This window comes from Rhizoctonia solani, chromosome 13 (genome assembly GCF_016906535.1).
Source record: "Rhizoctonia solani chromosome 13, complete sequence".
Taxonomy (NCBI): domain Eukaryota; kingdom Fungi; phylum Basidiomycota; class Agaricomycetes; order Cantharellales; family Ceratobasidiaceae; genus Rhizoctonia; species Rhizoctonia solani.
In genome coordinates, this window is record NC_057382.1 from 1,207,837 (window position 1) to 1,221,643 (window position 13,807).

The 13,807-nt window shown below is 46.0% G+C and overlaps 4 protein-coding genes across 4 annotated transcripts; 3 read left to right on the forward strand and 1 right to left on the reverse strand.

Annotated features, from left to right (window-relative positions):
- Positions 1–462: 462 nt before the first annotated feature.
- On the forward strand, positions 463–1,969 carry RhiXN_07210 (glycoside hydrolase family 43 protein; the record flags this gene model as incomplete). Its single annotated transcript, XM_043327026.1, has 12 exons — positions 463–499; positions 559–565; positions 624–656; positions 708–796; positions 847–883; positions 972–1,074; positions 1,125–1,149; positions 1,202–1,253; positions 1,311–1,378; positions 1,433–1,464; positions 1,710–1,830; positions 1,893–1,969. The coding sequence occupies 12 exons, from the start codon at positions 463–465 to the stop codon at positions 1,967–1,969; spliced, it is 681 nt and encodes a 226-aa protein (XP_043185498.1).
- A 743-nt stretch (positions 1,970–2,712) lies between these two features.
- Positions 2,713–7,278, reverse strand: RhiXN_07211 (protein argonaute 2; the record flags this gene model as incomplete). The annotated part of the gene is made up of 31 exons (XM_043327027.1): positions 2,713–2,722; positions 2,778–2,943; positions 2,996–3,108; positions 3,162–3,232; positions 3,285–3,294; positions 3,360–3,447; positions 3,501–3,549; positions 3,796–3,835; positions 3,886–3,921; positions 3,976–4,066; positions 4,117–4,214; positions 4,280–4,348; positions 4,402–4,431; positions 4,476–4,585; positions 4,639–4,661; positions 4,718–4,762; positions 4,812–4,968; positions 5,025–5,137; positions 5,193–5,214; positions 5,266–5,307; positions 5,362–5,475; positions 5,540–5,769; positions 5,819–5,828; positions 5,883–5,907; positions 5,954–5,960; positions 6,011–6,086; positions 6,136–6,202; positions 6,261–6,359; positions 6,415–6,506; positions 6,563–6,735; positions 6,858–7,278. The coding sequence occupies 31 exons, from the start codon at positions 7,276–7,278 to the stop codon at positions 2,713–2,715; spliced, it is 2,697 nt and encodes an 898-aa protein (XP_043185499.1).
- A 1,525-nt stretch (positions 7,279–8,803) lies between these two features.
- Positions 8,804–9,747, forward strand: RhiXN_07212 (Hemerythrin HHE cation binding domain; the record flags this gene model as incomplete). The annotated part of the gene is made up of 7 exons (XM_043327028.1): positions 8,804–8,811; positions 8,913–8,994; positions 9,051–9,106; positions 9,157–9,361; positions 9,416–9,470; positions 9,524–9,564; positions 9,619–9,747. The coding sequence occupies 7 exons, from the start codon at positions 8,804–8,806 to the stop codon at positions 9,745–9,747; spliced, it is 576 nt and encodes a 191-aa protein (XP_043185500.1).
- Positions 9,748–10,648: 901 nt separating this feature from the next.
- Positions 10,649–13,624, forward strand: RhiXN_07213 (uncharacterized protein; the record flags this gene model as incomplete). Its single annotated transcript, XM_043327029.1, has 7 exons — positions 10,649–10,846; positions 10,897–10,952; positions 11,021–11,135; positions 11,171–11,237; positions 11,278–11,429; positions 13,345–13,510; positions 13,566–13,624. The coding sequence occupies 7 exons, from the start codon at positions 10,649–10,651 to the stop codon at positions 13,622–13,624; spliced, it is 813 nt and encodes a 270-aa protein (XP_043185501.1).
- Positions 13,625–13,807: the final 183 nt, after the last annotated feature.

Genomic DNA, 13,807 nt, shown 5'->3' on the forward strand with positions numbered 1-13,807 from the left:
CGGTTTATGGGCTAAATTAGGCTATAGCGACCTTTTGTTAACTTCGAAATAGCTTCCTATCACCCGTTCCTTCATTCGCTTCGAGTATTCTACATTTCTTCCATAAGCATATGGTTGGAACCAGCTCTTGTGGATACTCGTGGGGCCTATGGATCCTTCTGGGACAATAACTTCGCCATGGGGAATACACAGCCAAAAGGTTCTAGAGCTACTGTAGGTTTACTAGTGGGACGAAGCAGTATATAAGATGGCGTTCTTTTCAACTGAACAATTTTATTGTTGGACCGACACTCACCATGAAATTTTCGTTTTCGACTGTCGCCTTATCTGCGTTGTCACTTGTGAGCGGCGTGCTCGCGTATCCTTGGCCTGGTAAACATACAAAATATTACACGGTCGCTACTATTACTGAGACTAACCTATAGGTGGGTTACTGGGAGCTTGGACGTCCATGACCCTACTATGTGCCGGGACTCGGCTGGTAAATGGTTCCTATTCTGTAAGTAGCTCGTTTTTGCTTGTGTGCATTTTGGGTTACTTAATGCCGCCACTACTTAGCTACTGGGTGAGCCTTTTGGTCTACTATACGCTTAAAGGCATTTCTGAATAGATAAATTGTGTAGAGTTGGTATCCCCATTCGCACATCGACCGACAGGTGAGTCGAGATCTCCGAATTTGTCGCTTCGCTCACTCATATCATCGATAGGATTAACTGGACCCTGGTCGGTACTGTATGGTCGCCTGGCCAGGCAACTTGGATTACCCATACACAGGCGGAACTGATAAGGATATCTGGTAAGAGGCCAGTTTAACTCGTCAGTTTCTTCGCTAAGTACCCGCCAAAGGGCACCCGATTGTACATACAAGAACGGGCAATTCTACGTGGGTTATTTCACATTCGACGATCGTAGATAGGACTGAGATGAGAGCGTTTCGATAAGTTGTACTATGCAACCTCTACCTTTGGCAGTCGTAACTCTGCCATCTTCTTCGCCAAGTCCTCTACTGGCCTTCCCGGTTCGTGGTCGCATCAAGGGCAGGTCCTTGCCACTAGCACTTCTAATGACTATAATGTGAGAAACCAAACCTATATTCATATGTAGCTAATAAACACACTGTTCAGGCGATCGACCCCAACCTGATTATTGGTGAGTCCCAGTCCCTGAGCATGCCACAAAGCCGTTCTCAAAGGTCACTTAGACGGTAACAACTGGTGGTTGACGTTCGGATCCTACTGGAGTGGTATCAAGCTGTAAGTAGTCTGTCAGTACATATGCCCCTCTGTTGGCTGATTTTCAGCCGAATTCAGTGTTCAGTTGAGCCCGAGCACTGGGAAGCCTTCTAGCTCTACCGTTTATTCAATTGCCAAGCGTACAGGTACGTCGCAGGCAATTAAAATTATGGGCGGTTGACTGAATTTATATGGTGCAGCGGGAGGAGGGGCAGTCGAAGCTCCCATCTTGGTAAGAACGGCAACTATTACTACTTGTTCACTAGCTGGGACAAATGCTGCTCTGGGGGACATCATCAACCTACAATGTTCGCGTTGGGCGCTCTACTAGGTTGGGCAAACGCCAAACTTGATTATGTTTTTGTCTTTATTCTGACCTCACCCTACAGTGTTACCGGGCCTTATGTTGATCAGGCTGGCGTCGCGCTTACTTCCGGTGGAGGTTAGCACGAATTTTAACCGCTCATTGGATTCCAGGCACCTAAGATGAATAACTTTCACTATACAGGAACATTGATTCTCTCTACGCACGATTCTATCATTGGCCCTGGTGGACAACACGTTTACAAGGACTCAGATGCTTGGGTCATAGACTACCGTATGTTCCATATTAAATTATTACCTTGTCATCAGAACTAAATGTTATATGTATTTGGTCAGATTACTACACCAGCACTGGGTCATTGCTGGGCATCAATTTGCTCGACTTCTCGAGTGGATGGCCTGTTCTCTATTGATGAGATATTAGATAATATCTGGGAGTAACATGATATGTATGGCCCAAAGTGGCTATCATGCTTCTGAGTATTACATCCAAGTGTATTCAATTATTAAGTCCAATATCCACCCATTATCAAAGGAGCGATAGGTTATTAAGCTATTGATTTAATTTACTACATCCAAAATATACTTCAAACACGAAAATGGCCTTGATGTATCCAAGAGAAACATGAGGTGGTGGGACATAGCCTGCAGAGCCTAAGAGACCGGCGCTTACAGAGGTCACGTGGCCATCGCTCCAATTACGTGACCACCGCCTCATTACCATTACCAACATAAATCACGCCCTGTTGACAAACGGGTCAAGCAACGCGCGCCTTGTCTTTCCTCCCACATTTCCTCCCTATTCTCTGTTATCGCGATCTTGAGCGTGGATTTCCCCGGCCTGTGAGTCGTGCTTGTGTCTTGGGTCCCCGCCTTGTGTTCCTCCACCGGCCGGTTGACACTCGGCATCGTGGTGACAGGTTTCCCTGTATAGCCGTACACGCATACATACATGGATCTTGGGAGTGGAAGGCCCTACACTCAGTAGACCAATCGATTGAGAAGAAATCGTTGTAAGATTTTGTACTGTTTGTTTACACTATTAGATCCTATTCATAAGATTCGCAAATACGGATTTCCAATAAATCCTCCTGTAACGCAAAGCCAACGGACGCTTTCCGCGCCACTTTTCAGTAAAATAAGTAAAACACAAATTTTATTGGAAACTGTATAACAGGGAATATTAGTGGAAGATTGATGGTTAACAAATTCTCTACGTACTACATCTTATAGCGCTGCCCATTATGAGCTTGCTTGAAGTTATCCTGGAAGCGTTGAACAGCAGCACCGGTTTCGCCACTTGCTTCAGTTCCGGTATCGTTAATTGAGGCGTAACCGAAAGATGGATCATAATGATTTTTGGCTCGCGCGCACACAATATCGGCATCTATGTGTCTCATGTGAATAACCGGATGGACACGAAAACGGCCAGTGCTTACAATAAACAGGGGCAGGGATTGAAACGGAACGGGTTGCCCGCGCGTACACATGACACAGAGCATATGATACGGCTTGTATGCCATCAACAGTAAAGTGGTTCTCATGAAGGACGCTATCCAGAAAATTGAATTAATATTAAATATGTTTGGAGTATGTGTGACACACCTGTAATGCGACGAACGTGATGTTCCAAGGAGCCCACCGTGGCTTTGGAGATAAAAATCGAACTCTGTTGGCTATCATCAGGAGTTAATATTTCGAAGCTGAAACTTGAAGTATTGCACTAACATGGCCAACACTAAGGTTTAAATTGTATGCGCAGTCAGAGGATATATGAAGACTTAAGTATACATAGTTACGTACACATCGTCCACAACGGTCCCAGCCGGGCAGTTTCCACTCTTGTCCTCGCTCCCGTGCGTCGGAAAAAAGAGCTGATGATGTCGCTTGCCTAAATTAAGGCGTGAGGTAGACTTCTCACCATTTGAACCTTGATTAACTTACCAACAACCACTACCGTAATGGTAGGATCAATTATGGCGCTTGCATGCGTCTAGAATGTTTCTAGTTCAGCTACAAACCTACCGTGAGATGGCAATTAAATACTACCTCGTATAGCGGAAAGCTCAGTGGCAAGAACTTCTGAAAACTGGCCCTCTGGACAGGAGCTTAGAGATATAGTATTTGACTATTGGAGATGGCTCACCTGATACTCCGTCGCGATAATAAATCACCCGTCTGGGAAATGCTATTTCTTCTTTTCTTGCGTTGACTTCCAGTAGGCATGGCGTCCAAGCACTTCGTAGACCATGTTCTCCAGGTTGTGGATAATTTCAAGGCTTAGTAAATGGTCAGTTTGAGAAGGGTGTCCCACAAACGCACTGCATACCCGGATTGTTGAACCTGACTAACAGCCGTATAATGACTAGGGTTAATTTGTCAGATAGCTCTGCAGTATGACTGGGCTAGATAATCTTACGCCACGGTAGAATCAATGCTCCCAACCAAGGCTGCAAATGAAGGGCGCTCTTTAGCCCCGGGTCCAGGAGCAGGGTGCATCACGTCTGCGCCTGAAGAAAATACCATTAGGTAGGAGCATAAAATATTATACAAGACTTACCCAATATGATTGGTGGGTTGGCAGCGTCTACAAGGAATCTTAGGTTGGGGGCATTTGGGTCAAGAACATTGTTTACTCCGCCAAGTTTTGCGTTGATCCTATAGCGGATAGTCAATTGGCTATCCAAAAAGATGATAAAGTCAGCAACTCACTTCAGACATACATTTGCCCAATATTGAGGCTTAGCACCCCTGCATTTATTTGACCTGAGGCATTGGGTTGCCACGCCTTGCTATAGTAGGGCGGTAAACATTGCGGAATGAAGAGGTCATGCCTATATCTTACAGTAACATCTCCAAAGCTTTTGAAGAGTATCTTTTAGAATAACTGAACCAAATTGAGAAGCAAATCTAACATACTGTTTAACTGCCTGATACAGTTCTGCAGAGCTTTCTGGAAGTACAATCACAATAAGACTTGGTGGAGCTTTTGTTTTTTGATACACTTGTTGCCCTGCCAAGCGGAGTTGCTTCATAAACTCTAGTCAATATACAATTCGCATAGGGGAGTATTTTACTTTACCTGTCCCACGTCCAGATACTGGGCTGTAAATGTACCAATCAATGAGAAGGACTGCAACACAAATATCAAATTTGCTTACCAGAGGGGAATACAATAGGCGGATCGTTTGAGATTTGCTGAATACCTACAGCAACAATGTCAAGCCATGAACTAACAGATAACCACTAGCTTACCCAATAGGTCTGCTTGCTCCTTTAAGCCCTTCACAATGTCCTGAGCATCGCCTTGGCGGATACTACGTGTATCGTATATGACTAATGCCCACCCCGTACACTGGGCGCCCTTGAAAAACTTTTGGTCGCGAACATTCCAGGACCCGTCTTTTGGGTGCTGAGAGCAGATTAATCCATTCGCAAACACTTCAAATAAACCTCAAATAAACCTACAATCTGCCTAGACTTGCTATTGGGACCATAATTAAGGGCCGGAGGTGGAATTACACGAGCCAGAGCCTTCTCTGGATGCTGGCTCACAGCCATACCAAATTGGCGCATGTATTCTATGTATCGGGTTTAATTAACTCATGATCAAAATGCGTGAATAATTCAACGTACCAGATTGCCCATATTGTAATACCTCCAGAGAAATTTCAGATAAGAACAAAGGCCGAATTTTAATGGAGCTCACCGAGTGACCAGCAACAATCGAGTTTAGGCGCTCTTTAGGTTTCTAACAGGACTTTCAAATAAATTCTTTGAAGAAAACTATGCATCAGCTACAAACCTTTGTTGAAAACGCTAGCATTGAGCTTATGAGTTCTGGAGGTATTTGCCTCTTCATAAGCTGTCCAGGGATAATTGAACATAACTCAATAGGGTATGCCGCCCCGGACCCGGTCTAAATTGTTGGAGGTTAGGTTATAAATAAAGCAAACGCAACAACGGGAGTACAGGTCACTTACTTCAACGCAGGTATATCTAGGAAATGAAAGATTGATACCAAGCGTTTGGAAGTAGTGAGCAACCGTTATTTCATTTCCCTCAGAGTTTGTGAACAGGAGCGTGTCAGCGCCTTGAGAAGTAATCCTTCTTATCACCTTGGGCCTGTTGCTGACTTGGCCACTCCGTTCTCTATGAGTCGTAACGAAACGGACGCCTACCAACAATCGTTCGAGTTTGAGTCGATCGCGGTCTTAAAGGGCATTTTTAGATAACATCAACTACTAATTTTTGTTGCTTACCGGAAAGCCCCTGACCAGGCACCAGTGAATTAGGACTATTGTTGACTAAGATTTGCTGGCACACCCCAATCATCGGTCCAGGAGAATGCCTATGATACGAGTCAGAAACGCCTTCTATTAGCACGATTCACGTACATTGCTCCTGAAAAATAATCAATGAGTAAATGGTCCATAATCAAAGTCATTACGCACCCGTCGAAATATCGATGTTGATAAGCATCGAAGCCATTCCAGGCCGGACGGACTGGAAGTATCCACGCCATAGCTCCTATAAGAACATCTGAGTAAAAAGGCTTGACCATGACATAGTAACTCACTATTCCACCGCCAATGGGACGGACTTCCTTGTTAGTGAAGAACGAACGAGCGTTGAATGGATAGCGCCTAGACAACAAGACATGCCCATTGAGAGAAGTTAGCAGACCAGACACAAAGTGCTCACAGTATTGGGTCCATTCGGACTACAACGTTCACTGCAGTGAAGGCGGTGAGGACTTCCTTGCTTATGGATTGTCGTCCCTCTTGGTACCTTTGAAGAAGGCTACAATCATGCAAAATTAGTAGTTTACACGCATATACACACAAAAAATCCGTACACCGGATTAATTGTTGCAACGTGTTTGAGTGTAACCTGATAGACTCTAGGCGGCCTTCCTCCCGGACGTGCTGGCTCCATCGATACATCAAACTGGACAAAATATATGTCATAAAGTTTAGTTAAAGACCATAACCCCATATGCATACTGTTTGTATCTTTCCATCCCTGCTTGAAAGAGGCAGACACCGGCTGGCGAACAGGTTTTTGCGCCCATCATATACTGTACGGGGAGTGAAGATGGTAGGGGCGACCTGCTCTTGAAGCGTACGAATCACATCTAGGTTCCATTTGACCGGTTTCGGAACATCCGTTTTGATGTCTATGCAAAATATTATGAGCAAAGGCTATCGAGATTGAACCAAGAACTTACCGACTATGATACATCGAGATAATTCAAATTTGTATAAGCATACTGACGAACTAAACACGATAGGCACAGACCATCATAGTGATGAAGCGTCACCTCGGGTAGAGTAATTTTAAAGTTGTTAGTGGTGACTGTTAGCTGCCGGCCAGCAGTACCACGTGCAGTTGGCCTCCGAACACCAACAGTCGTAACACCGTCAGCGATTGTGGGCGCATCCACTCCGGTTGCCTCTTCAGGATCAGGATGATACTCAGGAACAACAGCCGCTTCGTAGCGCGGAGCAAAGCCGGAGCCACCTCGCCCGCGTGGGCCACCTCTCCCCCTACTGTGGCTCTGTGTGTTTTGATCACCACCACGGCCACCGCGATCACTGCCACGACCTCGGTCACCCCCGCCTCGGTCGCCTCCACGACCACGATAGCCTGAGCCACGACCACGGTCACCCCCAGGGGGTGTTCCGCGACCGCGGCTTTGGCCACGTTGCTGAGGAGGCATAACTAGTGGGCTATCTGATGGGAAATGTGAATGCTCGAGAGTAAGATTGTGGGGAAACGATGTGGCTAGGAGGCAGGATGGCGTGGCTACGACCTCTGATGTGGCTACAAATACCTGGCCAGATCTACACTAGCCACAACACCCTGAGCCTGAGAACAATGGAGTTGCGGCCCGGCCTCGAGGCTCCAAATCATGACTCGAACTAAGAAGACAATACATATACGGCATGAACGATGGAATCACCTAGTCCTACACATACACGGGTAGGAGAAGAGATTTACATGTACTACCGAAGCACATGTGCAAGTGGTGGATCCAGAATCAGATTTGGATATCGGAAACTAAGCCTAATATGGTCTTAAGCCAATAGTAGTGACGCCAGCAAACTGCATAATGTGGCTACGCGGAACGTACACATACACCGGGTGGAGGAACCCAATAGATGATTATTGATCAATGGTCCGTTTTGCTTGAATATGGCCGCCTAATTTCTTTGCCAGTAGGTAGTTAGCCTTGATTATTTCTATAGCTCGTCGACTAAATTGGTAACTTGCGCTGCCACTCGTCGAATGAGCAGGAAGTTTCCTTCGTTAGTCGCAGTGCTCGCAAAGCGTTATAATCTAATGCTGAATACAGATGTTTCGCAAGCTGAGCCCTCAAGGTATACGTACGGAAATTCTCATCAAATTCGGATTTTCTAAGAATTTGAACCCGAAAATCTGCAATCGGGTGACGCGTAACAGTGAGCTGAGGATACAGATTCATTCAAACAGCGGTCGGATCTTACCGGCACTCCATATAAAAGGCACGACTCTTGTGTACAGAAAATTGGTACTTCTGAGTTCCACGCCTTACTGATAATTATGTCCGGGAGAATTTTTCCCACGGGGACATTTTCACTCTTCTATATGATATCTATTGGATTTCGATAAATAAATGCGTAGAAACGCTACTGTATTCATTGGAATCGATAGTCTGTCCATCACGATTCACATGGCTATTTTTAGTCGAGTTGAAAGATAACGTTTGTAGGTCATCAATATATAGGCCTGAGCATAGAAGTTTCTAAATACTTGAGAATCGGTCAGATATGCATGTAACTGGACTAGAATCTGTATTAATGCTGCAAAGGGCAGAACCACAATGCTACGATCGCGAGAGCCTTTGGACGCAGTCGCAGTGCTTTAATAACAAACGACATCTCTACGGTATACATATGTGCCATACGTGAGAACTGTTGAGCTTAAGCCGGGTGGATTTTATCAAAACAAATGTGGAGAACGGAGTAAGTAAAGCAATGGAAAGAACGCTGATTATCTGCGCGTGCCCACTTCTGGAGCCCGAGCGCTTCTCGGCCATCACCACCTACACATTCGGGGATCACGGTCGTGGCTGTTCACCACTGCGCACTCAACAATAGTCTTATTTGTGGGTGATACCTTGGTACGGCGCTGATTTCAGCTCATCAAGGGTTAAAAAGGTGCGCCAGTGGTAGCCGTCAAGGCATTTTGCTTTCATCCAAGCCATGGTAGGGTATCCATATCCTCTGATTCCTACTCCTCCTGGAGACTGGAAGAATAACATCTACGACCTCAATGCAATTCGAATGGCGGGAATCCATAACATTTTATCAGGGCATTCAACTCTGTGTTTTATCATGCACCCAACGTGGAGCCAGAAGATGTCCCTGGGTTCATGAGGTATTGTCTAGCTATTGTATGTAGTCTGCTCCAATTAGTTCGAGAATCGTGGGCCTGACCGGTGTTATGTAGGTGGACAGTCTACACGAGCACCATACTACTGAAGAAGCCACGGCTTTTCCTGCTTTGTAAGTTACTGTCATCCGATTTCCTCAGTGTGTTCTAATAGCTCTATTAGTGAAGCTAAACTTGGAAAGGGCACTATGGATGGCAATATCACGCAGCACGCAGAATTTATGCCCAAGTTCAACGAATGGTCGGGCCTCTGTAAAAGTATAGTAGCGAAGGAGACCACGTACAACGCGGCTGAATTCTTGAACCCTCTAAGGGCCAGTATGGACGCACTACATCCTCACTTCGTGGATGAGATTGCAACACTGGAGGTAAGTCAACGCATGACAAGTCATAAGTATTAGAATCCAAGACCTTTTTTATAGTCTTCTGTCTTAAAGAAGCATTTCAGCGAAGCTGAGCTGCGTGAACTTGAGAAGCGTATTGCAGCAAAGGTTCATGAGCAGTCCTCGATATGGAATGCCCCTTGATAGTAGTCAATACCGATCTGGACTTCAACTCATGGTTCCCACCGGTATGGAGTTTTTGGCTACTTCGTACATTTCAGTTCTAACTAAAGGTTATCAAGGTTCCTGCACCAGCTATGTTTGTTTTACGACACGTTGTGATAAACTTTATGGGCGACATGTGGAAATATGGCCAGTGCGACAAGTACATGCGGCTAAAAGACGAGTTCAAATCTATGTATGGCCTTTAACTATCTTTCTGTGGGCTGATTGATTGCTCTGATCATAATCTGGTTGTATACATTTATAAAACGCATCAATATGGATTACGTGTAATATGTCAAACAGGGAATTATCATATATACGTTTACTGTGCAGGTTCGGAGATCTAATCCTGAGCGTGGAGCATGAAATTTGAAGGTGCAAATGGCCCTGAATCGCGGGGATTGAGGCCTTGTGCTATATCTAGGGGCTGGGAGACCGACCAATGACCTCCAGCTGCGGGTGCTTGAAGCAATCCCGTGCAATAGTGCGGTAATTTTTTTCTTTTTTGATAATTCTTTGATTGAAGCCGAACCGATGTACCTGACGAATACCCTTTGGGTCGCTGAGAATTTATTCTCGGACGATCGTGCACGTACGGTTGGCCTCTCAGCGCGACTGTGCTATTTAGCCTACGTTGAGGTTCAAAACTGGCCCTTTCGGACCCTGAAATCAGATATTGCAGACTCCGTCTTGCCCTGAGGGACTAGAATGATTCTATCGGGGGATATGGGCTGAGACTGAGACATGCGTTGCATACACGCGGTCTATCTTATCTACGACCAGACAAAATTCATACCAGTGCAAATGGTGTGGTCATAAACCGCAAGTGAAGTGGCTACCGGATCACAGCAAGGGGATAATACCAACGATTGTGATATACAGGATACAAATATTTATCGGGAACCAACTTTCGGTGTCCAGTCGAGATATGTGTTACTTGCATCTTCCTGTTATCAAGGCAAGCGATCAACGTGGGGTGTCAAAGAGTTCATGTCCGATCAACAGGAGTGCAATACTCATTTATGGAAACGCCCCGCCACGCTCACGTCTCTATAAAAAAAATCCAGAGCAGTGCCAGTGCAGGTCAATCCTTTACATTCGTCTCTCATGGAAAGTGTCTCGTACCCCTACCCGCTTATCCCAACACCTCCCGGGGACTGGCAGAAGAGCCTTCACGAAATGCAAGCCATTCGCATGGCTGCATTGCACAATATCATTATTCGTTCATTTAATGCGATTATTTACCATGCGCCAAATGTCACCGAGGCCGACGTACCCTCATTTATCAAGTTCTGCCGGGCGGTGGTATGTATAACTATCATCCAGAGCCGGATTATGATTACGTATTTATTCAGGCAGATGTAGTTCACGAGCATCACCAGACGGAGGAGGAAGTCATGTTTCCGTATTTGTGCGTCACTCGTCAGCCGTTATGACCATGGCAACACGCGTTGTATGCTGACATTTCTACATATACAGCGAGGAGAAGCTTGGAAAAGGTGCAATGGACGCGAATGTCAGCCAGCACCACGACTTTATGCCTCATTTCGATCAATGGAACGAGCACTGCAAAAAGATTCTCGCCAAAGAAGAGGTGTATGAATCAGCTCATTTCGTATCCATGCTCAGGAAGAGTACAGATACACTCTCGGCGCAGTCGATGAAATTCCTACCTTGGAGGTCAGCTGGGTCGATAGTAACAAAAACTGGTCTTCAGATACTTAGTTATCCACTAGGCATCCGTCATGAAAGCACACTTACTGATGCCGAATTACGCGAACTCGAGACCCGAATTGCGAAAAAGATTCAAGAATGTATCTCGGTTTGGATTTTACCCATTCTGTTCGTTAGCGGAGACTTGAGTTACAATTCGTGGTTCCCCGACGAGGTGAGTGGTGGTGCTTGTATATTTTCGCGAAAGCCGGTGTTGAGCGAGGAGAATAATTTTTTTAAAAAAGATACCGCGCCCGTAATATTCTTTGCTCGGCACATTTCGATGAGAGTTGGAGGCGATATGTGGAAGTGGGGTCAATCTGATCGCTATTCCCAGCTCAAAGATGAGTTCAAGCCCATGTACACAGCGGCTAGCGGTTAGAAAGGATTCTGTAAAGAGTTTCAAAAGCTGCCTTATCAGTCTTGTAGAGTAATAATGTAAATAAATAAATAAATAAATAGATTTTACTGATTTATCACCGTACGCCTATTGGGCGAGTGTACGCGAGATTGTTGACTCGGAAACGTACGCACCACGTACAGTTTCAAGTGTCATTTTCAGCTCCCCTAAGCGTAAATCTGGCTGATTTTCCAGGCGTTTGAGTAGGTACTGTAGTGTGTGAGCTATTGGAATACGTGGAGTTTTGAGACGGAACCTGCAGAGGCCGCAAAACTTATACTGGACCGATCAGGCCGGAGCCGGTACCGTTTGTCACGGACTATGTATCGTGTTTGCGCGTTGTTTATAGTACCGCGTTCCGGCTCTTGTGCACCTTGTCCACTTCCCTTCCTTACTACGTACTGCGAGCTCAACGCACACGCAGCAGAGCTTGTCCCGTCCCATTGTCCCCCCCCTTTTTTTTCTGCGATTCCACACACCCACACCATTTCTGTTGGCATACGACCGGGTTTGGCTGCCCACCAGCTCGCTCGGTGGCTCGGCCCGGTGGCACCCCGGTTCGGCGTTCCGCCTCCCCGGCCCCCACCCTTCTATCTGCCGGTCCTGGTCGTATGTGTATTTCCTCATTTGATAATCTCTCATTTTCCTTTGTTGCATGCGCCGGTCCGAGGCCAAGTAATGTATTTGACGTTTAGCGTAATTATGCATACGTAAACGAATACCGTATCCGTCAAGCTCCCGCTTGCAACAAGCAAACGGGCTATGGCTCACAACGTCTCCCGTCCGTTGTTTTAGCGCCTTTACTCGACGAACCGTGCGATCGCTGATCCCCGTTGTAGGGTAAACCGCTTTCCCTGACATGGTACGCGACATCTGTACTACCATCTTTTTCTCATCCCTGGAAATGTTTCGTCGGTTGCCCATCGAGTAGATATGTTGTCCCATAATTATATCAAAATAACCTATATACATATGAACGGGGGGATGATAGTCAAGTTATGAGTTGGGAAGGTTGTAATATGACTCAGTACGCAATGGAGTGTCAGTTGGCTGTCCGGCTGACATGTGCTGACAAGGGATGGACTGGTGACAAAAGCTAAGAAAAAAGTCATGACATGACCGCGATATCAGTATACGACAAGAATAGAGAAATCACATGCGTCATATGACTTTTACAGAGTGACGTCGCGCCTCCTATATGCGCTTGGCGTAACCAATCTGAAGTCATTATTCCGACACATCCACATGATCCGATCTGTACCATCAAAGTGGTGGTGCGTTCTATGAAATTGCAACCCGCTATAAACTAATCACACGTGCAATGATTCAGCATTAATGAATGCGGAGGCAAAGGTCAGATGCATTCGTAAACTCACTTACCCGCATTTGAAGCGGGGTTATTCAGCGTTTGTATTTATGAGTAAGAACACGAGGTGGCCAGTTGCTGACCAGGTCGATTGTGGATAATAGCAAAAGTGGAAATTTGTAGGGAGGGTATTGCCTTGAATTCCTCGTGCATATATGATAGGAAAAGTATAAAGGGCGACTCGGTGTACCGACTGCTTCACTCACTGCCTAAAGTACACTCTTATCCAGCCAATCTTTCATCTTGCAACACTACCAAATGTCTTTCTTCAACTACGCATATACTGTTCCTTTTCCTAAGGATTCTAAAATCTCTTGGGCACAGGCGTTCGAAGCTCTGCGTCACAAGGCTCGTGATGCAACTCCGTTTGTATCGGCGGTCGCCTCCTGCGAGGTGTTGGAGGAAACCCCAAAGTACATCAAGCGAAAGGTGGCTCTGAAGACGGGCCTCGAGATGATAGAGGAGATAGACCTGTACGCGCCCATCGCTGGTAAGTGTTGCTATTTGAGAGCAGCGGGAATCGATCACTAACACCACAGTGGCAGGTAACGTTCAAATCGAACACGGGGGTATTCATCACAAACCTCATCTCCGAAAATGCTGAGGGGGAACGTTTCCTAACGTTCACTTTCCTCTTTCCCCTGCCGGGTGTCGAGTTAGGTAGTGAAGCCGAGGCAACGAGGAAAAAGGAGATGAAGGAAGCGTCCAAAGGGACGGTGGCACAAACTCTCAAGGTCACTTGGAGATGTTTGAAGAGGGAAGCTCAATTGAAGGAACTGATGTCGGG